Here is a 27,416-nt window from a genome sequence, read left to right as displayed (position 1 = left end):
GAAAAAGATTGAGTTTTGTAAGGTTGGCTACCTAATAACAATTCTAAGATATTCAATCCTCGGCTCAAATACTGTAAAAGATCAGTGTCGATAGGAGTGTTAAGAAGATGGTGAAACGCCCCATTATTCAGTAGCCTAGGGGCGCTGTCCATTCTACGGATGATACGTCCTCAGATGGTTACTTCCTACAACGCATCGAGCATTGAGCTGTCATCTCGGCTAGGTTTGCGGTAAGTATCGTTTTTCACATGTCGGCATTGTGATGCCAAGCAACTCTATTAAAGTTATGGTGATATCTGTTTTCTTGGTAAAGCATTCTTGCCCCAAGTGTCATTGATTCAAATGCTATATTATTGTGCCGAACAGCACTTGCAAATTCACAATAGTGCCTTTCTTTTTGATAAAGGATTAGGGTCCCAAGTATCATACTCTAAGGTCGGCGATATTGTGCTAGGCCGACTTAGTAAGCTTATCATAATGCCTTTGCTTTTCCTGCCTCATGGGAGTTTCAGCCCTAAATATCATTTGTTTGATTCAGTATTATTAAGCCGGATAATTTTTATAAATACGGAGCCGGATATTATTTAAACTGGATTGTGTGCCTATGTATTGCGTTATCATTTCGGAAATAAACAAATAGAACATATGAAGTCAAATAATAACTATTCTTATTAATATAAAAATGTATTACAATGTACAAAGAGGGGCTTAAACAAGCCTATACAAAAGGTAAACTGTCGAAATAATAATAATAATAAAAAAAAAACCTCACAATACAGATAAGTAAACAACCAGCTGTCTTGATTAAATTCGTCTCCGAAATCCTTCCAAACTTTGCCTCAGTATCGCCCATATTGAGAGAGGGACCCTCTTCAGAAGAAGATGGAGGAGATGAATGAAGAAGATGGAGGAGATGAATGAAGAAGATGGAGGACATGAGTAAGGAAGGAGGAGAAGAAGAGAGAAGAGATGAAAAGGAAGAAAGAGAGGAAGAAGCAGGGGCACTTAGTCTCTGCCTCATTCCTGGCTCCTAACACACTGGTGCCATGTTAGATATGCTTGTGAGAAGCCGGTTGGTACTGATAATGGGTGTCCTCGGCTCAATCACGCCGAAAGGTTGACGTGACGAGCCTCTGCTTCGGATTTTGGCTGAAAGGAAAGTGAGACAAATCTTGAGTCTCCACCATCCTTGCCCTGACCGAGCCATTTTGAGTTTTATTAGAACGTGGTGCTTTTGGGAGGGATATGGTTCTTTCATTGCTTATTACAATGGTAAACGTATCACAACTTAAGGTATGACCAAAGGGTAGAAGTAAACTCTGCGAGGAGTTTAAGGGTTTCAGATTTTGGGGGATTAAAGGGGTATATGTATGGAAAAAAAATCACTCTCGCCTTTTCTTTTTATATGAGGGGCGAAGCAGGAGGAATTTAATGTGTTCAGATCTCCAAGGAAATCGGCAAACAAAAATGTGCCTGTTCTGCTTCCCTATCTCATTAGTAACCGTTAGATTTGAAAGGTCTCATAAAGGGACGCTATTAAAGACACGCTTTGGACATCCAAACGGCAGGAGCGTGTCGTGAGTAAATTAAGGGGAACACCTTGTAAACCGATATATTTTCTGGGTAAGGGGAAAACCGCCAGAATCAATGAGAGGCCAAATTAAATGAACCATAAAAACGGCTCGGAATTACCAAAACCCACCTTTCCAACTCGAAGGTCGGATAGCAGGGTTTTGAGGGGCTATTTTGGGGCCCAATAATTTATGGGTCAGACCCATTTACCTACGGGGAGCCCGAAAGCCCAAGCCGAGGAGGGTTACGGCCCAAGCTCAGTAATATAAAGCGCAAAATAGCCTTGGGATACAATCGAGGACAGCTCAGTCCTCGACAGAACCCAAAGTCCCATCAGACAGAGGGACAAAAACGGTATAGGACTAATCTTGAAAGAAAATCCAAAATATCAAGGGAAAGCTGCCCTTACTGCCATTCAATACTCTGCACCTGACAGAGCCGCATTCTTTGGCTTTTACAACCACCCCCAACGACTTTGGGTATAGGCTGATGGGAGAAGTATCAGTCCTGGGAAGGTTGACCCTACACGTGGATGAAGGACAGTGAACGAAGGCTAGTATAAAAGGAAAAGTAAGTAATCTAGAGGCGGGGCGGGAAAAACGGCCAAAAAACCAGAGCCTCCCAGCCCACCTCCAGGAACAAGATTCCAGGGGTGAAGAAAACTTAACCATGTATGAACACCACGGAAAACCCGCCGCCTGGTGACCAAGGCCTAACCTTTCAAACCCACGCTCTACAAATGATATTGTATGGGCCTCTTTACATACGAGCCCAACACCGATACGGTTTGTCACGAATCGAGTCCTTACATATATAAAAATAAAAACTGAAATGTTATGTGATTTGTTAAATAAATTGATAAAATAGATCAAATGATTTTTTTTTTTTTTTTATAAAATAAATATTGATTTACAAACTCCTATGCGAATGCTAATAACCCTAATCCTAACCATGGAGGTATCCAAATGCAACACACATTTCAGCCACAAAATGTCCCAACACCAACAAAGCCAAAAGCCAAAAGCCACCTCCATTATTTATTAATAATACATTCCTTCATTATATTAAAAGTAGGGCATGACTTTTGTCTAGTACTTTTAATGTATTGGATCCATTACGATTATAACACATGTCAATTTTTAGACATGTATCCCAATCGCAGCGGGAAATCTGGTTTCCCCTTTATCTGAAAGAGGTCGGCTTGGGGCCAGAATAAGTCTAAACTTAAAAGCATGCTGTCAGCTCCACACGCAACATTGCAACTATAACACTGATTTAACACTGATTGAAGGATTAATATATATGAATGGTGCTAGTCCTACTGAGCCACAATAAAAGTCCAAGTGTCTAGCCAACTACATGGTCCACGTGTCTAGCTCTAAGGTTCTCTTGCTCTCTCAGTCTCTTCTAATTAAGTCGGTCCTAAATTCTAAAGAAGGATCTAGTTGGTGACAAGTGACTGAATCCCAATTGATTTTTAACTTAGGTAAATGCTTTCATGATTTTTATATATATTACTCATAATTTTATAAGCCAGTGGTCTGTCAGAATAGCATCTTTCTTTGTCTCTTTTTGTACTTGAATTGGTTAACTTCGTATTTAGAAACCAATTAAAATTAGAGGTTGGAGAACAATAAGAGGATTCAGACCTCCTACTTACAAATCACCCAAATAAAAAACAAGTTAAAACACTGTATTAAACATATAAAACAAAATTAACCAAAGAATCTTCCAAATATTGATAAATTTCTTGTACAACAGAATGCTTAACATTTGAGTTCTGTTTTCTTTTTCTTTTTTGGTAATATATTACAGACAAGATCCATTTAAAATTTATAAACAAAGATTAATATACACTTTCAATTTGTAATATTTAATGCAAATATAAGTTACATAACATAAATCTATTTGATGATTTTTTTTTTTTGAATACTAAATATTTTTTTAACACACACATACGGGGAGAGAGGAAAATGTTTTTTTAAAGAAAAAATATATTTGATGATCTTAATCATATTAGGAGAAATTATTCCACACCTTCTATGATTAAGAGGACTTCTTTCCTAAGAGGGAAAAATCTTATGAATATTACAAAGTAGTTGATCAAAATAGCATTTGTTTGACTTGGATTTTCTTGAGCTTTTTGTTTTGGCTAGACAATGACATTTTCTCAACTTACTAGTCATTTTCTCATATTAGTGTTTTCATATTAATCACCTAAGGTCAAAAAGCAGTGCACCCAACAAAATGTCACCATTGCAACAAAATGTCACCCAACAAAATGTCACCTCGGATTAGTTAATCTCCTCGGATTGGGCCATAGGCCCAATTCGTATAGTTTTAATAGTACCTTCTGGCTAACTGGCCCCCATAGAAGTATTTTCCAAGATACTTTGAGAAAATGGTTGTTTGGTTAAATAGTTTAAAAATAAATGGTAAGTAGTCAATTTTTCCATATATATATTTTCTATTCTTTTTCTTGGTCACCCAAAATAAAAAGAAAAGTGAGGCCCACAATGCTGGTGAGCAACCTCATAGTAGAGCCGTTTCCTTGTTCTTCGCAATTTACTCCCTCGAGGAAAAGAAAAGAATATCCATACGCATAAATATTAAACCGCAAACTGCTTCATGTCAATATTTTCATTTGCTTTTTTTATCAAGTCTTTTGGTTAAATACTGCAAAAAATGAAGTTTATTTGAAATATAAGCATTGTTCAAACTTATTTGGGAAAATGAGGAGAAAGGCAAATTCCGAAAATGATGTTGCCAAAATTCTAAGAAAAAATATGAGATTTGAAATATAAGCATTGTTCAAACTTATTTGGGAAAATGAGGAGAAAGGCAAATTCCGAAAATGATGTTGCCAAAATTCTAAGAAAAAATATGAGAGAGAGAGAGAGAATTGAATTTCAGTGATATAGTTATTGAAATTTCTGCCTAAAATGCAAGCTGCCTAGGAGGAGTGCGGAGAGAGAGAAAATAAAAAGGAATTGTGGCAATGAAGTTGCTGAAAATGTAAGGGAGAGGAAAGAGAAAAAAAAAAGAATTAAGGCAATGGAGTTGCCAAAATTGTGGGGAGAGGGGAAAAAAAAAAAGAATTATGGCAATTGAGTTGCTGAAAATATAGGGGAGGAAAAAAAAAGGAATGTGGTTTGCTGAAACTAGAGAGAGAGAGAGAGAAAAAAAAAGAATTATAACAATTGAGTTGCCGAAAATGTAAGGGAGAAAAAAAAAAGAAAAAGAATTATGGCTTGCTAAAGCTTGGGAAAAAAAAAGGCAATGATCAATGGAGTGGCCAAAATTGTGGCTTGCCATAATTTTTTTTTTCTCCAATTTCGGCAAGCCACAGTTCTTTTCTTTTTCTCCCCTACATTCTTGGCAACTCAATTGCCATAATTCTTTCTTTCTTCTTCTTCTTTTTTCTCTTCTCCACAAATTCGGCGACTCCATTGCCTTAATTCTTTTTTTATCTCTCTCCTTTCCCCTACAATTTCGGCAACTCCATTGTTACAATTCCTTCTTCTTCTTTTTTTTTTTTTTCTCTCTCTCTCTCTCCTTTACAACACTTCTCCTATTTTGAGTGCTCCTCTAATCTGGGCAGCTTGCACTTTGGACAGGAATTTCTGTAACTACATCACCAAAATTAAATTATCTCTCTCCCTCCACCACATCATTTCTCACTCCTCTCTCATACTTTTTCTTAGAATTTCAGCTACACTATTAACAAAATTTTTTTTTTCTCCTCATTTTCTCAAATAAGTTTGAATAGTACCCATATTACAAATAAACTTCATTTTTTGCAGTGTTCAGCTAAAAGACTTGTTGAATTGCATATCCTTCTTTACTAAATATTACTCTTACATTGGTTTTAATAAACAAACATGTTTATTAAAATGACCAATATCCTTTATTTTTGAAATATATATAACAAAATAACCCTTATCTTGAAACTCCATAATGTTAATATCAATTTCAAAAAAAAAAAAAAAGTACCATTTTACAAGATACCTTTACAAAATGGTTGTTTCCTCGTAGTTTACAAAAAGAATAATTTTACGAGATACTTTTACAAAATAGTTTAAAAATAGAAAGGTAAGTAGTCAATTTCCTCGTAGTCACCCAAAAAAAAAAAAAGTGAGGCCCACAGTGCTGGTGATCAGCCTCGTAGTAGAACCGATTCCTTGTTACCCGCAATTTACTCCCTCAAGCAAAATAAAAGAATATCCATCCGCATATATCAAACCGCAGACTGCTTCATCTCAATATTTCTTTCATTTGCTTTTTGTACCCAACACGTTATAATTCTTTCTTTCTTAGCCCCCACTTTCCGTGTACTCCCCACTCTTCCTATTTCTCACTTCACCCTCCCATTCCTTCTCTCCCTATAAATACTCACCGAAACCAATCTCCAGAGGTTTGAGCCTCTCACTAACCAAAATCTCCTCTCCACTTTCAAAAACTATCATGGTGTCCAACAACAGCAAAAACACAGAGACCATCAAATTCCTCTGCAGTTATGGCGGGAAAATCCTCCCTCGCTACACCGACGGCACGCTCCGCTACGCCGGCGGCCTTACACGTGTCCTCACCGTCGATCGCTCTATTTCTTTCACAGGTTTGTGTGCTCTTCCATTTTCAGATTCGATTTTTGTGAATTCGTTTGGTTTCTTTTTTGTGTGAATAATTAATCAATTTTTTTGTTTCTTGTTGTTGTTACAGAGTTGATGGTGAAGCTCGGAGAGTTCTGTGGCTCATCGGTGAATCTCCGGTGTCAATTGCCGACCGGAGATTTGGAAACCCTAATTTCGATCACTTTCGACGAGGACTTGGCGAATGTTATCGAAGAGTACGATCGCGCTTCTTCTTTGTCGATGAACAACCGTCCTTTGAAGATCAGAGCCGTGCTCTCGCCGCCGAAATCTCTCAAACAAATCTCTCCTCCTCAAACTCCCCCCGAATCCTTGAGAAACTCTCCCTCCTACCGATTCGCTCCCCGGACTTACTCGTCGCCGGCCGGTTACTCCATCGGCGCTCGGAATTGCTACCGGAAAAGCTACCCGTATAGCCGCCAAGTTCAGGAGTATCCTAGGTTTTCGAAGATTTACACACATTGACTGATAGGATCTTCTTATACAACACAGACTTTGCAAAGCTTGGTTCAACTTGTTTAACCGACTCTACACTTGCACACACACAGACAAAGACTGCGTGCACAAGTGGACTTTTACGTAGCCATTTGAAATGCACACCTCCATTTATCATCGATGGTGACATTGCGAACGAAATATTCAATCTTAGTCAAAGATAAATTGGACGCCTTTCATGAATCTCAAATTCTTTAGTATAGACCACTTTCATTGTGCCGTTAAATTGTTAATAGATTCCCAAACATAATCTAGGTGTGTTTTAATTAGGGGTGTTTTAAAATCAATCGTACTCGTATATGCGAGAACGTGACAATAAATATGTTTGATGTCATGTCAATAAATTATAAAAATAGTTGCAAGTTGTAGCCTCCGCTACTACCAAGCTTGTTGTCTTAAAAGCAATTTTTGTTGTAATAAGCGCAAAGCACCTATAAAAATAAAAATAAAAAGTTACAAGTTGCACGTCAATTTATAAAGTCTATGTAAATTTTGTAATATACCTTGTGGGGCCAGGGATCTTACGATCCGGCCCACGTTCTATCCAGGCTCAGGGCCCGTGCCGAGGAGATCGCGTGCCGAGGACGAATAATCAAAGGCCGAGGTGTCAAGGGAAACAGCTGAGGATGACCCTATCCTCGGCACTCCAGGACTTCAATGGGAGAAGCAAAGTCACGATGAAGGCTATCCCCAAACAGTCCCCTGAAGGGGATAGGGGATATGAGTGGAATGGGGCCCACGTGGAGGTACGGTGCAAAATTGGTTTAGGGAAAATACGTCCCATCCGCATTAAATGCACCTGTCAGCATCCTGATCATGTTAAATGAGAAGAGACGCTTGGACGGTGTAACTTCGATCATCGCAATTAACAGAAAGTAAGAGGGGATGGTTGATGGGACGGTTGATGGGACGGGTACAGAAGTAAGCACCTGCCTGACTAACAAGTGGAGGGCTAAGATCAACCAAGAAGGACCATATAATATAAAATGTAGTGCACCAAGGAGGTGGCTGGGAAAAATGGCCAAAAACCAAAGCCTCCCAGCCCGCCTCCAGGAAAAAGACTCCTAGGGCGAGAACGCCTTAGTCATGTATGAACACCACGAAAAACCCACCGTTTGGCGACCAAGACCTAGCCTTTCAAATTCACGCTCTACAAATGATATTGTTTGGGCCTTTTACGTACGAATCCAACACTGTTACGGGTTATTACGAATCGTGTCCTTACATACCTCATATTGCAAATTATATTCTACTAAGTTTTGTTTTAATGAGTTTTTTTATATAAAAAAGATAATTAAGTTTTAAAAATTGATAAAGAAAAGGTTGTTTAGAATGCTACAACAAGATATTGCGATTTGTTTCAATATTGCAGTCAACTAGCCATATATTTTTTATTTAAAAAAAAAAAAATCTGAGTCATACTCATATATTTGGATGGTTCATACTTCATAATAAGGCCGAAAAGGATGGTAATATTAGTCAGTCATTATCTCTAATTTAATAAGTGCACATTTGATGAGAAAATGAAGTTTGATCTTTGATTTATTATTTGGCATGAGCGAAATTAACCTAATATGAAGAATTTGATACATATCTTGTCTTAAGTCCTGACAAGTGACAATAACATTAACACCTAGACTACAGTGATACCAATTCATCGAAATGCTTCTGGAGATGTCAAGCATCTCAGCAGTTTGACTTTCTCAAAAGATTGAACTTCAATTTCAGTCAAGAAAAAAGCTTTGGAATTTTTCCCAGGCCAATTTTTCAAAGTTCTCTGTATCATATTCAAATGTGGTCCCTTACCCTTAGCATTGTATATAAAAATAAAACCTGAAATGTTATGTGAATTGTTAAATAAATTGATAAAATAGATCAAATAAATTTTTTTTATAAAATAAATATTGATTTACAAACTCCGATGCGAATGCTAATAACCCTAATCCTAACCATATAACCCTAATCCTAACCATATAGGTATCCAAATGCAACACACATTTCAGCCACAAAATGTCCCAACACCAACAAAGCCGAAAGCCAAAAGCTACCTCCATTATTTATTAATAATGCATTCCTTCATCATATTAAAAGTAGGGTATGGCTTTTGTCCGGTGCTACTAGTGTATTGGACCCATTGCGATTATAATATGTGTCCATTTTTAAATACGTATCGTGATCATAATGAGTTCAGTATTACAGGACACTAAATAGAAACCGAACCCTTAAAAAGAAATCTGGTTTCCCCTTTATCTGAAAGACGTCGGCTTGTGACCAGAATAAGCCTAAACTTAAAAGCATGCTGTCAGCTCCACACGCAATATTGCAACTATAACACTGATTTAACACTGATTGAAGGATAATATATATGAATGGTGCTAGTCCTACTGAGCCACAATAAAAGTCCAAGTGTCTAGCCAACTACATGGTCGACGTGTCTAGCTCTAAGGTTCTCTTGCTCTCTCGTCTCTTCTAATTAAGTCGGTCCTAAATTCTAAAGAAGGATCTAGTTGGTGACAAGTGACTGAATCCCAATTGATTTTCTAAAGAAGGATCTAGTTGGTGACAAGTGACTGAATCCCAATTGATTTTTAATTTAGGTAAATGCTTTCATGATTTTTATATATATTACTCATAATTTTATAAGCCAGTGGTCTGTCAGAATAGCATCTTTCTTTGTCTCTTTTTGTACTTGAATGGGTTAACTTTGTATTTAGAAGCCAATTAAAATTAGAGGTTGGAGAACAATCAGAGGATTCAGACCTCCTACTTACAAATCACCCAAATAAAAAACAAGTTAAAACACTGTATTAAACATATAAAACAAACTTAACCAAAGGGAATCTTCCAAATATTGATAAATTTCTTGTACAACAGAATGCTTAACATTTGAGTTCTGTTTTTTTTTTTTTTTTTGGTAATATATTACATACAAGATCCATTTAAAATTTATAAACAAAGATTAATATACACTTTCAATTTTGTAATATTTAATGCAAATATAAGTTACATAACATAAATCTATTTGATGATTTTTTTTTAACACACACATACGGGGAGAGAGGAAAATGTTTTTTTAAAGAAAAAATATATTCGATGATCTTAATCATATTAGGAGAAATTATTCCACACCTTCTATGATTAGGAGGACTTCTTTCCTAAGAGGGAAAAATCTTATGAATATTACAAAGTAGTTGATCAAAATAGCATTTGTCTGACTTGGATTTTCATGAGCTTTTTGTTTTGGCTAGACAATGACATTTTCTCAACTTACTAGTCATTTTCTCATATTAGTGTTTTCATATTAATCACCTAAGGTCAAAAAGCAGTGCACCCAACAAAATGTCACCATTGCAACTTTTAAAAAAGAATATAATATGTTCTTGTAAGGACACGATTCGTGACGGACCGTAACAGTGTTGGGTTCGCACGTAAAAAGGCCCAAACAACATTATTTGTAGATCGTGGGTTTGAGAGGCTAGGCCTTGGTCACCAAACGGTGGGTTTTACGTGATATACATACATGGTTAAGTCGTCTTCACCTTAAGAGCCTTTCTCCTGGAGGCGGGCTGGGAGGCTCTGGTTTTTGGCCATTTTTCCCAGCCCGTTCTTTGGTTTGCTTACTTTTCCTTTTATACTAGCCTGTGTTCCTTATCCTTCGTCCACGTGTAGGATCGATTTTTCCCAAACTGATACTTGTCCCATCAGCCCATACCCAGAGTGGTTGGGGGTGGTTGTAAAGGCTGAAGAGTATGGCTCTGTCAGGTGCAGAGTATTGAATGGCAGTAAGAGCAGCTTTCCCGGGTCGTTATATTTCCCAGCGTACCCTTTTCTAAATGTCATAGATATTTTAGATTTTTTCCAAAGTTATTTCTATACCATTTTTGCCCTTTCCTCTTTTGAGATCTCAATTATGCTGAGGACTGAATCGTCCTCGGCTGTGTCCCAAGGCTACTTTGTATTTGTATTGCCGAGCCTGGGCCATCACCTTCCTCGGCTTGGGCCTTTGGATCCCAACAAGTAAATGGGCCTGGCCCACGGATTATTGGGCCCCACAATAGCCCCTCAAAACCCTGTTGTCCAACCTCTTGGTTGGAGAGAAGGGTTTTGATAATACCAAGCCTTTATTATAGCTCGTTCAACTCAGTCCTTCATTAATGTTGACGTTTCTTCGTCTGCCCAGGAAATGTACCGGTCTACGAGACATTCTTCTGAATTTACTCACGACGCGCTCATGCCGTTTGGCTATCCAAAACGTGCTTTTAATAGTTTCTCTTTTACGAGATCATTCAAATTTAACGGTTATTGATGGTGTGGGGAAGCGGAGCGGGCATATTCTTGTTTGCAGATTTCCTTGGAGATCTGAACATATTAAAAACCTTCCGCTTCGCCCCTCATATAAAAAGAAAAACAAGAGATTATCTTCTCCCATACACGAACCCTTTTAACCCTCCCAAAATCTGAAACCCTTAGACTCCCTCTAGAGTTTACTTTTACCCGCTGGTTACACCTTAAATCGTGATACGCTCGAAATAGGAATAAGTAATGGAGGAATCGTACATCTCCCAGAAACACCATATTCTTATGAGACTTAAAATGGCTTGGTCAGGGCAGGGATGGTAGAGACTCAAGATCCTTCTTACCCTCCTCTCAGCCAAAATTCGAAGCAGGGGCTCGTCACGCCAAACATTCGGCGTGACTGAGCTGGGGTCACCCATTATCAGTACCAGCCGCTCTCTCATGAGCATAACTAACATGGCACCAGTGTGTTAGGAGTCAGGATTGAGACAGGGACTAAGTGCCCCTGCTTCTTCCTCTCTTCGTTCACTGGTGTCTCCTTTTGCCTCTCTTTCTTCTTCTTTCCACCACCAGATCCATCCTGGTGCTTTTCCTTCTCCCTCTTTTGCTCCTCTTTATTTCTTTTCATCTCCTCCCTCTTCTTCTCCTCCTTCTTTTCATTCTTCTCCTCCATCTTCTCATTCATCTCCTCCATCTTCTTCTGAAGAAGGTCCTTCTCTCAATATGGGCGCTACTAAGGCAGAGTTTGGAAGGACTTCAGAGACGAGTTTAAAAAGGCGTCTGACTGTTTATTTGTTTGCATTGTTGTCGTTGGTTTTTTTTTTTTTTTTTTTTTTTAATTTTTTATTGTTTTGGTGATCCACCTTTTGTATAGGCTTGTTTAAGCCCCTCTTTGTACGTTGTAATACATCTTTATATTAATAAAAATTGTTACTACTTTACTTCGCATGTTCTATCTCTATATTTTCGAGATGATAACGCGATGAATAGACGTACAATCTTGTGAATTCTTTTTACTTTTAAGCTTTGACCGACGTCTAGGACCAAAGTCCTAGTTAATAAAAAGATCTTGCTCTGCGTTTATAGAAACAATCCGGCTTAATGATACTGAATCGAACAAGTGATACTTAGAGCTGAAACTCCTATTAGGCAGAAAAAGAAAGGACATTATGATGAGCTTACTGAGTCGGCCTGGCACAATACCGCCGACCTTAGAGTACAATACTTGGGACCATAACCCCTTATCAAAGAGAAAGGCGCTATTATGAACTTGCAAATGCTGTTCGGCACAATAATATAGCATTAAATTAATGACACCTAGGGTCAAAATATTTGCTAAGAAAAAGATATTATCATAATTTTAAAAGAGTGGTTTGGCATAACAACGCCAACCTGCGAAAACAACACTTACCCCAAAAATAGCCGAGACGACAACTGAATGCTCGATACAGTGTAGGAAGTAACCATCCGAAGACATACCACCCGCAAAACGAACAGCCCCTGTAGGTTGCTGAATAGTGGGGCGTTTTACCATCTTCTTAACACTTTTAATAGCTTTAACCTTCTATAGTATTTGAGCCGAGGACTGAGTAACTTAGAATTTTTACTAAGCAGCCGACTTGACGAAACTCAGTTTTCTCATCCAAGTAGTTGGTTTCCCCATAGGTTTGAGTCCGAGGACCATACATGACCTTGGTTCTGTCCAAAACTCAGTTTTCTCATCCAAGTAGTTGGTTTCCCCATAGGTTTGAGTCCGAGGACCATGCAATACCTTGGTTCTGTCCAAAACTTAGTTTTCTCATCCAAGTAATTGGTTTCCCCATAGGTTTGAGTCTGAGGACCATACAATACCTTGGTTCTGTCCAAAATTCAATTTTCTCATCCAAGTAGTTGGTTTCCCCATAGGCTTGAGTCCGAGGACCATACAATACCTTGATTCTGTCCAAAACTCAGTTTTCTCATCCAAGTAGTTGGTTTCCCCATAGGTTTGAGTCCGAGGACCATACAAGACCTTGGTTCTGTTCAAAACTCAGTTTTCTCATCCAAATAGTTGGTTTCCCATAGGTTTGAGTTCGAGGACCATGCAATACCTTGGTTCTGTCCAAAACTTAGTTTTCTCATCCAAGTAGTTGGTTTCCCCATAGGTTTGAGTCCGAGGACCATACAATACCTTGGTTCTGTCCAAAACTCAGTTTTTTTGGAGTGGGATCTTGGCCTTAGGGGAATTATCTCCTCGGCCAAGCCCCTAGAACCATCCATGCGATTGACGCTACTAAGCGTAGCCCCTAATCAAGACCCATAGCCCCTAGCGGAACTTTATACTAGAACTCTATAACCAATTGTTAGAAATGACAAGAGAACTCTCTCGACCTACCGCCTATGCCAACACACAAGCCTTCCCCACAGACGGCGCCAATTGTAAGGACACGATTCGTGACGGACCGTAACAGTGTTGGGTTCGCACGTAAAAAGGCCCAAACAACATCATTTGTAGAGCGTGGGTTTGAGAGGCTAGGCCTTGATCGCCAAACGGTGGGTTTTACGTGATATACATACATGGTTAAGTTGTCTTCACCTTAGGAGCCTTTCTCCTGGAGGCGGGCTGGAAGGCTCTGGTTTTTGGCCATTTTTCCCAGCCCGTTCTCTGGTTTGCTTACTTTTCCTTTTATACTAGCCTGTGTTCCTTATCCTTCGTCCACGTGTAGGATCGACTTTTCCCAAATTGATACTTGTCCCATCAGCCCATACCCAGAGTGGTTGGGGGTGGTTGTAAAGGCTGAAGAGTATGGCTCTGTCAGGTGCAGAGTATTGAATGGTAGTAAGAGTAGCTTTCCTGGGTCGTTATATTTCCCAGCGTACCCTTTTCTAAATGTCATAGATATTTTAGATATTTTCCAAAGTTATTTCTATACCATTTTTGCCCTTTCCTCTTTTGAGATCTCGGTTATGCCGAGGACTGAATCGTCCTCGGCTGTGTCCCAAGGCTACTTTGTATTTGTATTGCCGAGCCTGGGCCATCACCTTCCTCGGCTTGGGCCTTTAGATCCCAACAAGTAAATGGGCCTGGCCCACGAATTATTGGGCCCCACAGTTCTCATGGACTTTTTGAATGTCCTAAGTAAGTGTTCATTCTTTCATGCTCACACCGCAAATTTCAGCACTTAATTTGTAGATGAAAAAAAAAAAAACAAAAAACAAAAAACAAGGTTTTCTTTATTGGTGCATCTCCTCCTTTGTTTATGATAAAAGTTCATCCTCTTCTAATTAAAGATGTACAAAATGATGATATATGCCAAATTTTCATGCTAACCATTGTGGTATCCAACAAGCAATATTTAATTATTTATGCTGCTGATAGCTATTTTTGCCCTTTTTCGGTTCCTACAATTCTCTCTGTTCAGACAGCAATGAAGAACTCATGTCGGCATTTACACTATTACTTCTTTAGTTGTGGAAATTTATGTGTGATAGAGGAAGTTGCATCTTTTGTGGCCCTTTGTATTTGATGGTTCAACTGAAATCTCTTAGGGAATGTTAAAAGTTTGTCAACCCCTCCATTCCACCCAAATATATACAAGGAAAAGCCAATATATTTTTAAAAATAAAAATAAAAGAGGGAAAAGCCAATCTCAAAACAACACATAAATTTGCTTGATTTTTATTTAGAATTTAAAAAATCAAAATAAAAGGCTTAAATTGCATTTTGTGTTTAATTTTAACTAGTAATGTTGTTGGCATAACTCCTTCCCATCAAGACTCAAACATCATAGAGATATATAATTCCATTTGAAATGCACAACTCCATTTATCATCGATGGTGACATTGCGAACGAAATATTCTCTCTCAATCAAAGATGAATTGGACGTCTTTCATGAATCTCAAATTCTTTAGTACATACCACTTCACTTGGCCATTGAATTGTTAATAGATTCCCAAACATAACTTAGGTGCGTTTAAGTTAGGGGTGTTTTAAAATCTATCGTGCTCATATACGTGAGAACGTGACAATAAATATGTTTGATGTCACATCAATAAATTATAGAAATAGTTGCAAGTTGTAATTCTCATAAACTCAAATAATATTTCTTTGAGCATGGGGAAAGCTATATTTTGTAGCCCACGCTACTACCAAGCTGTGTCTCTTTCTTCCTAAAATTGCTTGATATATATGAATCTAGGCAAAAAAAACAAAGACTAAAAAAGTTTAAATTTTTCTTCTCTCAAAATCCTTGGGTGCCAAATTCTCAGCAATGAAGAAAAACGAACGAGATATGATAGAGACGTTGAAGACATGGGGGACAGGGTGGGGGTGGTTTCAACTTTGGTGGGGGATAGCCATTTACATTTACTTTTGAGGGAGGCTTCCCTGGTGGTGGTGGATTTGGGGGAGGCGACTTCCCTGGTGGTGGTGGATTTGGTGGAGGATTTCCAGGTGGGTATGAATTCCATTTATAAGTATGAATAAAGAGGGTTTCTTTTCTTTTTTATTTGATACTTTTATATTGGCTTTAATTATGGAAAAGATAACGGATGCATTTCACGCCATTAATTTAGGAAATGTTTTTTTCTCTATACTACTAAGGGTTTTTCTTATTTAGTTACTCAGTTTTGATGTCTAAAATATCCTCGTTATACTTACTCATGTGTAAGAATAATGCTAGAGATACAAATTTTTTTACAAACTGCTAATGTGGCCAATGATTGTTGGTAAATGAAAAAATAATATTAATGGTGGGCCTATATGAAAACCAATAAAAACCAACATGATTGTGAACCAAAAAAGTCATTCAAGGTGGTTATCAAAAAAAAAAAAAAAAAAAAAAGAGTCATTCAACGTCATTCCATTTATAAAGTTTGCACTTTTTTCAATTTTAAAATACTTGATTTATTCAAAATAATGATAATCTTAGATTTATCTTTTTTCTCTCTCAGGTTCATATATGCACAAATTTCTCAAATTACATTCAGGACGCAATTGAATGGAATATTAGATAAGTGCGGGTGAGAGATTTTACAAGAATTATTGTATAATTCAAACCTCACATGAAGTGGTTGTTATCTAAGAAATTGTTGTAAAAAAATTTCTTTTATAAAAGAAATATTATTTATCATTTGTATAATTCTATGTGGGATTCCATTTATAGTTTTTTGATAAGGATAAGATAAGGAGAAGGGTTTTTTTTTTTTTAATGGAAATAAGTTTTTAATAAATTTTTTTGTACAAAAGAATGCCCTTAACATTTGATTTCTGTTTTTTGTAATATATAACAGACAAGATCTATTAAAATTTATAAAAACACTTTAAATTTGTACTATTTAATGTAAATATAAGTTATATCGCATAAATATATTTGAAATTGAGAAGATCTTAATCAACTTATAAGGAGAAATTATTCCATACTTTCTATGTGTTGGGGAGATAGACACCTTAAGAAATTTCCTTGAATAATTAATATAATATATAGAAATACACTTTAACCCAAAAGACTTAAGTCTAATGGATATATGCTCAATTATGTTATATCAACTATTCATTATTCTCATCATTTTTCAATGTGAAACTTCACTCACACGTGTAATCCAACATTGTAAAAGGGGAAAACTTCTTTCACTAAGAGTGAACAATTTCACGGTAGTCGATAAAATAATATTTGTCTGGCTTCTTTTCTAGTTTTTCATGAGCTTTTTGTTTTGGCTAGACAATGACATTTTCTCAATTTACTAGCCATTTTCGCATGTTAGTGTTTTCATGCTAGTATTACTCAGGCCAAAAAGTGCACCCCACAAATTTTCACCATTGCAACTTTTAAAAAAGAACATAATATGTTCTCATGGACTTTTTGAAAGTCCTAAGTGTTCATTCTTTCATGCTCACACCGCAAATTTCAGCACCGAAATTTTTTTGCTTTATTGGTTCATCTCCTCCTTTGTTTATGATAAAAGTTCATCCCCTCCTAAAGATTTACAAAAAAGGTGGGCACAGCATAATTGAAAGGAATGATGATATATATGCCAAATTGTGATGCTAACCATTATGGTATATCCACGCTATTTAGTTTAAGGAATAAGTAACCATGTATCCTGTTGGGTTACACGTGTGAGTGAAGTCCCACATTGAATAAAGATGAGAAGAATGAGTGGTTAATATAATATAATTGAGTACATACCCATTGGGCTTAGGCCTTTTGGGTTAAAGTGTGTCTCTATATGTTATATTAATTACTCAAGGAAGCTCCCCAAGGTGTTTATCTCCCCAACAAGTGGTATCAGAACCCATGGTGGTGTGCGGCGAAGGTGGTGAGGTGTTCTTGGTCCCTACCCAGCGGGGACAGAGAAAGCCTAAAACGGCCCACACATAAAGATCCTGGAGAAGAAAAAAGAAAATAACCCAACAAAGAATATTGCTAATGGTGCTAAATAATGGTGTGGTGCGAGGTTCCCATGGACATGGACGTACGGGGTTCCCATGGATATGCGTGCGGGGTTGACACGTGGTTCCCATGGATGGCGTACGAGAGACTCATGGATGATGCATCGATGAAGTAAAAAGCCCATTTGGCAAGGGGGAGTAAGTAGGACTTGTTCATGGCCCACAGAGAGGTCTTGAAGCCTATAAAGAGGTAGACTTACACGTGAGGGGGAGATTGTTGGGTTACACGTGTGAGTGAAGTCCCACATTGAATAAAGATGAGAAGAATGAGTGGTTAATATAATATAATTGAGCACATACCCATTGGGCTTAGGCCTTTTGGGTTAAAGTGTGTCTCTATATATTATATTAATTACTTAAGGAAGCTCTCCAAGGTGTTTATCTCCCCAACAGTATCCAACAAGCAATATTTATGCTGATAGCTATTTTTTTCCCTTTTTCGGTCCTACAATTGTCTTTCTGTTCAGACAGCAATGAAGAACTCATGTTTGTATTACTCTATTACTTTAGTTGTGGTAATTTATGTGTGATAGATAGATGAAGTTGCATCTTTTGTGGCCCTTAGTGTTGGATAGTTCAACTGAAATCTCTTAAGGAATGTTAAAAGTTATTCCACTAAAATATTTATAAGGAAAAGCAAATATTTGAAAGGAATGAATAATAATAAAATATTCATCTTTCTCTAATTTTGACGTTTGAAAATAAAAAGGAATAGAAAAGGAATAGAGTAGAAAGTAACATTGTTTGAGAGTGGAATATAATAAAATATAATTAAATCTTTTTATAATCACATTATTTGTGGGGGTGGGGTGGGGTGGGGTGGAGTGGGGTGGGGGTGGTCATGATAAGACTAAAGAAGGTGTACCAAGTTAGTTACAAAGCTCAGCCAACATTTTCTCAGGTCGACAATAGGTCGATTGACACCTTCTTAGGTTGTCCATCTAGGTCAAGTGACATCTTCTTAGGTCAGCCATGAAGGTTTTTTTAAAAAAAAAAAAAAAAAAAGAGAAAACCATTCTCATAATTCATTAAATAGAAATAGAGTCAAGGTACAAAACTTGCACAACAGGTGGAGGGGATTCCTCCAACCAGATTACATCATGTGACCGACCTTTTGCATGCCTAGCTAATAAGTGGGCAACTGTGTTAGCACTCCTTTTAGCAAATTGTACCTGTGACCAACGAAAATCATTAAGCAGACAAAGCACATCCTGCAGAATATAGCCAACCCATGAAGACAGACACCTCTTCCTCTCCAACGCAGACATGACCGATTGGTTGTCTCCTTCAACCACCATCTCCCTAAAGCCACACTCCAACGCGAACTCCACTGCACGTCTACAAGCAAGGATTTCAGCTTCCTCGCTGCAAGCTGCCGGTGGTCCCTTGCCTGAAAATGCAGCCATAACTTCACCTCGTTCATTCCGAATAATGGCTCCAACACCTGAAGCGTCTTCCTCCTTGAATATCGCCGCATCAAAGTTTAGTTTGAACTGGTTCGGAGGTGGTGGCCTCCAGCTAATCAGGTTCGAGCTTGGGGGCGTTGTGACTAAGCGGGAATGAGCATGTCGAAATTCTGCCAAATAATCTTCAGCTCTTCTATTCAGAATAACAGGTTCCTGCAACTGTTTCCCGTGGATCAATGCATTCCTTTGATTCCATATTAACCAAGCCTGCACTAGAAATAGTTCGAGCTCATCAAAGGTGAGCTTAACCATCAGTTCCTCCCATAGTTGTAGCATATCCTCCGGACCCACATGGCACTTCTGCAATCTAGCTGAACAACCAGCCCAAATGTCCTGCGCCACACCACAATTCCATAGTGCATGGATTTCAGTTTCCGGTTCCGTCTTGCAAGCTTTACACCGGTTGTCTGCAATAATCCGCTTCTTGGTCAGCCATGAAGGTTGAGTGACATATTCTCAAGCCGATGACATAGGTTGGTCAATCTTTGCTTAGGTTAAGCAAGTAATGCAGTAATTCACAGAAGAAGTGTCTACTGACTTTCTTCACATTGACATTTTTTTTCTAACAACCCACCATTGCATTTAATGCTACTAAGCAACATTCCTTAAGCTAATTTGACACAACAAACAACCGGTTAGTAAATCTATTGAATTGTTATCCTGACACACGTTCCTTAAGCTAACTTGTGACATGACAAACAATCAGTTGGCAAAATTTATGCATTGTAGTTTTTTGACTTAACTATCGAAACCTCCTTGGACACTCTCCTTCGATTGGTCTTGGTTTATCTAAGGTCTCTTCTTCTTTAGCCGGTGATTATTTCAATTAAGAGGAGATTGGTTTAGTCAAAAGTTCCATCACAGCTTTGTCGAGGTCGAAGTCCTCACTGCGATTCCATTATGTCTCCAAAATTCCACCTCCCATAATTACCATTATGTCATTTCTTTAATAAAAATAAGATATAAACATTTATAAAATAATAATTTCTATATAAAAAAAAAGGTATTATTAGGGGTTTCAAATAAAACTTCATTAACATATATTTGATTCCTTCCCATTGTGGAAGGATTAAAAAATAGGCTTGAGAAGGAAATGAATAAGCTATTGTTTAAAAATTCTCTCAGGCTCCTTTCCATTCCATTTATTCCTTTAAATTTTGAAAACTGTTCTTTTTTTCTTTCCATTTTATTCCCTGACCTTTACTCTAGTAAACAAACAGCAAAGAGCAATATTACAAGACTAAATATAAAGGTCACAAATTTGCAATTGTTTCTTCTTTCTTATTAAACAACCAAATCAAAGATGTTTTTTAAGTTTTAAGTACTAAAAAGATCAAATCCAACGACATAGGACTATAATTATGGTTGTTATCACTACTTTGCTTCAAGAGTACAGGATGTGTTTCAAGATATGGGATCCTCTATGAATTGTTTGAGTGACAAACTGGCCTACCCCTCTCATCATTGTAATTTATCAACTTCACGAAGGAGTTAGAATTAAGGCAATTAGATCACATGGCCGGTTTCGAATTTCATTATGTGAAAAAAGATAAAAACGGCAACTGAACTAAGATCCTGTTTTGCCATGACTTGGCAACAACAAATACATGATCAAAACATTTGTTGGTTAATCAATTTGCGTTCAGTGCAATTTGAAGCTGAACTTACAATGAAAATGAAAACTAGAATAGAAAAGAAAAAGTGCTAACATGGGATCTCTGGCCCATTAAAATTCGGCCTAACACAAACAGCCAGTACTTACTCTTTAAAAATAAAATAATAAAAAGAATGTGAAAAATAGCATTTTTGATTATTGTAAGTTTGGTTCAAACATTTTGGTAGTAATCAATTTGATCAATATAATTTTCAACTTAAATAGAAATTAAATTAACTGTTACCAAAATATAATGACCAAATTGACAATAACTCTAAAATATGAAAATTAAAATAATTTTTTTTTTCAAAAAAAATAAAGGAAGAAGGAAAGAAAACAAAAGTGCTAAGTTGGGATCTCCCGTCCATTTAAAAAGCTAAGTTGTAACCACATTAAATAAAATGGTAAATTATTAAAATAAAAAATAAGTTTACAAATATAACCTTTGAATCATAATTGTCATTTCTAGACTTTTGATCTCAACAATTAATTCTCTTGACTTTTGATTTGACAATTAACTCTCTTGCACATTAGCTTTGTGAAAAATTACACATTTTGTTAGTATATTTTTTATTAAAATTAAAAGATTTAATTATATTATGTAATAATAACATTTTTGTGGATTTTAATTAACTCAATTGAGAAAGTATCTTTTTTTTTTTTTAATAAGAACTAGTAAATTATCTTATTATTGAATAAGAGATTTAGAATTCAAATCTTATCTACACTAAAATTTTATTAGTGTTTTGACTAAGAGTCTGTTTGGATACCGCTTATTGCTAAAAACTGAAAACTGAAAATATTGTAACAAAATAATTTTTAAATATGTGAATAGTATTGTGGGACCAATTTTTAATGAAAATTTTACTGAAAAAAAGAGATTTGTGAGTCTCATAAACAGTGCACAGGACACTAAATAATAAATAGTAATTATCATGAAGCATGTGCTATAGGTTATCAAATATAATAATAATAATAATAATAATAATAATAACAATTTAAAAATGATTAATAAAGTGGAGGAAACTATATGCGCAGAAAAAAGTTTGTCCATACAAAACTAAAGTGCAAGGGAATAACGATTTGAATCAAAGTTTAAGAACTGAATTAACATTCACATTGAAGTCAAAACATGATATTTGTCAAAATCCCAAAAAGGAAAAAAAAGAGAATGGTCTGGAATTCCTCCTTTTTGTTATAAAAAAAAAAAAAAAAAAGTTTCTTCCACTTTTTCCTTTAACTCTTTAGTAAAGAAAATTAATTCTTCATAATTTTTTAATTGACATAAAAAACTAATTTCTAATAATAAATGGTTTCATTTTTTTATATAGTAATATAATAGGATTTATTGTTTGTTTCATGATAATTATTGTTTATCATCATAATTCATACCAATATATTAATAGTTATTTTTTTTTTGGTTATTAACAAAATTCCATTCTAAGCTTTGTATTTAACAATTTTTTCTTTAATAATTCAAGAAAGACAAAGTTTAGATTCAAAATTGGTTGTAACTTTAGGTTATAATCTTACTCAATATCTTTTTGTTAGAGATGAATTTTGACAAATTTACCATTAGATTATATCTTCTTCTTATATTATCCATACTTGCAAAATTTCTAGAAAATTAAAAATCAATAGTTATCTCATCAATAAATCGTTTAAATTGCAAATTTTTGTTATTTAAAATTATGTATATAGAATATAAGTTTATAAATCATATATTAAATAATATTCAATTGACACAAAATTTGACATGTGTATTAAGAGTGTAAAGAATATGCAATTAATAATATTTATTTTATTGAGTAAGGCTATAGCCTTAGACTATAAGTACAACCAATTTTGAAAATCTAACTGTTGAATTACGTATTCTTTACTAAATATGATTCTTACCTTAGTTTTAATAAACAAACATGTTATCTCTTTGGCAAATATATAGGGACAAATGACTAGATACCCTTTATTTTTGAAGTATATAGCAAAATAGTCATATTTTCAAAATATATAACAAAATAACCATGTTTTTGGAACTTGGTTTGCTAATGTCGAGTTCTAAGTAGAATTCGACATCAACAATATCAAGTTCCAAAATAGAAGTATTTTCCAAGATACTTTGACAAAATGGTTGTTTGGTTAAATAGTTAAAAAATAAATGGTAAGTAGTCAATTTTTCCACATATATATTTTCTATTTTTTTTTCTTGGTCACCCAAAATAAAAAGAAAAGTAAGGCCCACAATGCTGGTGAGCAACCTCGTAGCAGAGCTGTTTCCTTGTTCTTCACAATTTACTCCCTCAAGGAAAAGAAAAGAATATCCATCCGCATAAATATTAAACCGCAAACTGCTTCATGTCAATATTTCTTTTGCTTTTGTACTGAGTCTTTTGGCTAAATACTGCAAAAAAATGAAGTTTATTTGAAATATAAGCATTGTTCAAACTTATTTGGGAAAATGAGGAAAAAGGCAAATTCCAGCAATGATGTTGCCAAAATTCTAAGAAAAAATATGAGAGAGGAGAGAGAAATGATGTGAGAGAGAGAGAGAATTGAATTTCGGTGATGTAGTTATCGAAATTTCTGCCTAAAATGCAGGCTGCCTAGGAGGAGTGCGGAGAGAGAAAAAAAGAAGGAATTGTGGTAATGAAGTTGCTGAAATTATAGGGGAGAGGAAAGAGAAGAAAAAGAATTAAGGCAATGGAGTTGCCAAAATTGTGGGGAGAGGGGGAAAAAAAAGAATTATGGCAATTGAGTTGCTAAAAATATAGGGGAGGAAAAAAAAAAAAAGGAATGTAGTTTGCTAAAACTAGAGGAAAAAAAAAAGAACTATAACAATTGAGTTGTCGAAAATGGAAGGGAGAAAAAAAAAAAAAAAAAGCATTATGGCTTGCTAAAGCTAGGGGAAAAAAGGCAATGATCAATGGAGTGGCCAAAATTGTGGCTTGCATAATTTTTTTTTCTCCAGTTTCGGCAAGCCATAATCCTTTTCTTTTCTTTTTTCTTTTTCTCCCCTACATTCTCGGCAACTCAATTGCCACAATTCTTTCTTTCTTCTTCTTCTTTTTTCCCTTCTCCACAATTTTGGCAACACCATTGCCTTAATTATTTTTTATCTCTCTCCTTTCCCCTAAAATTTCGGCAACTCCATTGTCATATTTCATTTTCTTTTCTTTTTTCTCTCTCTCTCTCCTTTTCAGCACTTCTCCTATTTCGAGTGCTCCTCTAATCTGGGCAACTTACATTTTGAGCAGGAATTTCGATAACTACATCACCAAAATTCAATTATCTCTCTCTCCCTCCACCATATCATTTCTCACTCCTCTCTCATACTTTTTCTTAGAATCTCAGCTACACTATTAACGAAATTTTCTTTTTTCCTCATTTTCTCAAATAAGTTTAAACAATACTCATATCACAAATAAATTTCATTTTTTGCAATGTTCAACTAAAAGACTCGTTGAATTGTATATCCTTCTTTACTAAATGTTACTCTTACCTTGGTTTTAATAAACAAACATGTTTATTAAAATGACCAAATATCCTTTATTTTTGAAGTATATATAACAAAATAACCCTTATCTTGAAACTAGATATTATTAATATCGATTTCAAAAAAAAAAAAAAAAAGTACTATTTTACGAGATACTTTTACAAAAGGGTTGTTTCCTCGTAGTTTATAAAAAGAATAATTTTACGAGATACTTTTATAAAATAGTTTAAAAATAAAAAAGTAAGTAGTCAATTTCCTCGTAGTCACCCAAAAACAAAAGTGAGGCCCACAGTGCTGGTGAGCAACCTCGTAGAAGAACCGGTTCCTCGTTCTCCGCAATTTACTCCCTCAAGGAAAAGAAAAGAATATCCATCCGCATATATCAAACCGCAGACCGCTTCATCTCAATATTTCTTTCATTTGCTTTTTGTACCCAACACGTTATAATTCTTTCTTTCTTAGCCCCCACTTTCCGTGTACTCCCCACTCTTCCTATTTCTCACTTCACCCTCCCATTCCTTCTCTCCCTATAAATACTCACCGAAACCAATCTCCAGAGGTTTGAGCCTCTTACTAACCAAAATCTCCTCTCCACTTTCAAAAACTATCATGGTGTCCAACAACAGCAAAAACACAGAGACCATCAAATTCCTCTGCAGTTATGGCGGGAAAATCCTCCCTCGCTATACCGACGGCACGCTCCGCTACGCCGGCGGCCTTACACGTGTCCTCGCCGTCGATCGCTCTATTTCTTTCACAGGTTTGTGTGCTCTTCCATTTTCAGATTCGATTTTTGTGAATTCGTTTGGTTTTTTTTTTTTTTTTGTGTGTGAATAATTAATCAATTTTTTTGTTTCTTGTTGTTGTTACAGAGTTGATGGTGAAGCTCGGAGAGTTCTGTGGCTCATCGGTGAATCTGAGGTGTCAATTGCCGACCGGCGACTTGGAAACCCTAATTTCAATCACGTTCGACGAGGACTTGGCGAATGTTGTCGAAGAGTACGATCGTGCTTCTTCTTCGTCGATGAACAACCGTCCTTTGAAGATCAGAGCGGTGCTTTCTCCGCCGAAATCTCTCAAACAAGTCTCTCCTCCTCAAACTCCCGCCGAATCGTTGAGAAACTCGCCTTCCTACCGATTCGCTCCCCGGACTTACTCGCCGCCGGCCGGTTACTCCATCGGTGCTCGGAATTGCTACCCGTATAGCCGCCAAGTTCAGGAGTATCCTAGGTTTTCGAAGATTTACACACATTGACTGATAGGATCTTCTTATACAACACAGACTTCGCAAAGCTTGGTTCAACTTGTTTAACCGACTCTACACTTGCACACACACAGACAGAGACTGCGTGCACAAGTGGACTTTTACATAGTCATTTGAAATGCACACCTCCATTTATCATCGATGGGGAAATTGCGAACGAAATATTCAATCTCAGTCAAAGATGAATTGGACGCCTTTCATGAATCTCAAATTCTTTAGTATAGACCACTTTCACTTGGCCGTTAAATTGTTAATAGATTCCCAAACATAATCTAGGTGTGTTTTAATTAGGGGTGTTTTAAAATCAATCGTGCTCGTATTTGCGAGAACGTGGCAATAAATATGTTTGATGGCATGTCAATAAATTATAAAAATAATTGCAAGTTGTAGCCCACGCTACTACCAAGCTTGTTGTTAGGCTTAAAAGCAATTTCTGTTGTAATAAACGAGAAACACCTATAAAAATTAAAATAAAAATAAAAAGTTACATGTTGCACTTCAGTCTATAAGGTCCATGTAAATTTTGTAATATACCTCATATTGCAAATTATACTCACTAAGTTTTGTTTTAATGAGTTTTTTTTTATATAAAAAAGATAATTGAGTTTTAAAAATTGATGAAGAAAAAGGTTGTTTAGAATGCTCCATCAAGAGATTGCGATTTGTTTCAATATTGTAGTCAACTAGTCACATATTTTTTATTTAAAAAAGAAAAAAATATCTGAGTCATACTCATATATTTTGATGGTTCATACTTCATAATAGGGCCGAAAAGGATGGTTATATTAGTCAGTCATTATCTCTAATTTAATAAGTGCACATTTGATTAGAAAATGAAGTTTGATCTTTGATTTATTATTTGGCATGAGCGAAATCTAATTAACCTAATATGAAGATTTTGATACATATCTTGTCCTAAGTCCTGACAAGTGACAATAACATTAACACCTAGACTACTATTGATACCAATTCATCGAATTGCTTCTGGAGATGTCAAGCATCTCAGCAGTTTGACTTTTTCAAAAGATTGAACTACAATTTCAGTCAAGAAAAAAGCTTTGGAATTTTTCCCAGGCCAATTTTTCAAAGTTCTCTGTATCATATTCAAATGTGGTCCCTTACTCTTAGAACTGTGTTTTGTGAAAAAAAAAAAAAAAAAAAAAAAAAAAAAAAAAAAAAAAAAAAAAAAAAAAAAAATCCCTTGAGCCATTACTATTATCCATATAAGATGCCCAACCTTGTTCATTTAAGAGGCCGAAGTACACACATCTTGGCCCAATGGCGCCTACAGCTACCAAGAAGTGGAGAGCTCAAGTTTGAACTAATGACTCACTCTAGAGAGGTGGACTTGACTTTTCTTTAAAAAAAGAAAAAACAAAATGTTCAAATTATATATTTATGTCAATTTATGTGAGTTGATAGGGTAGTTTATCTATGCTATTATTTAAGGGGCTTTCAAGCTGTTTGAACAACAAATAAAACTCCTAAATTTTAGGTAATTTAAAAAATAAATAGTTTTTTTTTTCACCACACTTCTCCATATCTTATAAAATTAGGCATGAACTCTTCTTATACTTTCTAACACTTTTTTTTTCCTAATAGAGTTGAACACATGCAAAAAAGAAAAATGTGAGAGAGAAACAAAAAAGGAGAGAGATTTTTTAATATAGGAACCTGATTTTTTTAATTTTTTTTTTTTGGGTTAGAAAATTGAAATTAACATTATTTCAATTTATAATTAAAAATTGTATATATATATATTGTGGGGCCCAATAGTTTATGGGCCGGGCCCGTTTACTCGTAGGGAGTCCAAAGGCCCAAGCCGAAGAGAGTTATGGCCCAAGGCCAATAGTGTAGAGTATAGGATAGTCTTAAGATACCGCCGAGGACCGCTCAGTCCTCGGCAAACCCAAAGTCCCACCGAAGAGAGGGGCAAAAACGGTATAGGACTAAGTTTGAAAGAAAATCTAAAATATCCGGGGAAAGCTGCCCTTACTGCCATTCAATGCACTGCACCTGACAGAGCCGCATTCTTTGGCTTTTACAAACACCCCCAACGACTTTGGGTATGGGCTGATGGGACAAGTATCAGTCTAGGA

At 36.1% G+C, this 27,416-nt stretch overlaps 2 protein-coding genes across 3 annotated transcripts; both read left to right on the top strand.

Annotated features, from left to right (window-relative positions):
* The first annotated feature begins 5,942 nt into the window (after positions 1-5,942).
* LOC115965775 lies at positions 5,943-25,325 on the top strand. Of its 2 annotated transcripts, XM_031085077.1 has the most exons (3): positions 5,943-6,187; positions 6,292-6,671; positions 25,294-25,325. In XM_031085077.1, the coding sequence occupies exons 1-3, from the start codon at positions 6,037-6,039 to the stop codon at positions 25,306-25,308; spliced, it is 546 nt and encodes a 181-aa protein (XP_030940937.1). In that variant the 5' UTR covers positions 5,943-6,036; the 3' UTR covers positions 25,309-25,325. The 2 variants fall into 2 exon arrangements, with proteins under 2 accessions (XP_030940937.1, XP_030940936.1); XM_031085076.1 differs by lacking the exon at positions 25,294-25,325 and having other exon boundaries at positions 6,292-6,901.
* LOC115965777 lies at positions 24,637-25,317 on the top strand. The gene is made up of 2 exons (XM_031085078.1): positions 24,637-24,813; positions 24,926-25,317. The coding sequence occupies exons 1-2, from the start codon at positions 24,663-24,665 to the stop codon at positions 25,306-25,308; spliced, it is 534 nt and encodes a 177-aa protein (XP_030940938.1). The 5' UTR covers positions 24,637-24,662; the 3' UTR covers positions 25,309-25,317.
* Positions 25,326-27,416: the final 2,091 nt, after the last annotated feature.

The sequence above is a fragment of the Quercus lobata genome, chromosome 10 (assembly GCF_001633185.2).
Source record: "Quercus lobata isolate SW786 chromosome 10, ValleyOak3.0 Primary Assembly, whole genome shotgun sequence".
NCBI classification, from domain to species: domain Eukaryota; kingdom Viridiplantae; phylum Streptophyta; class Magnoliopsida; order Fagales; family Fagaceae; genus Quercus; species Quercus lobata.
Note: the sequence above shows the minus strand (reverse complement) of the source record. Positions and strands in the feature narration are given on the sequence as shown.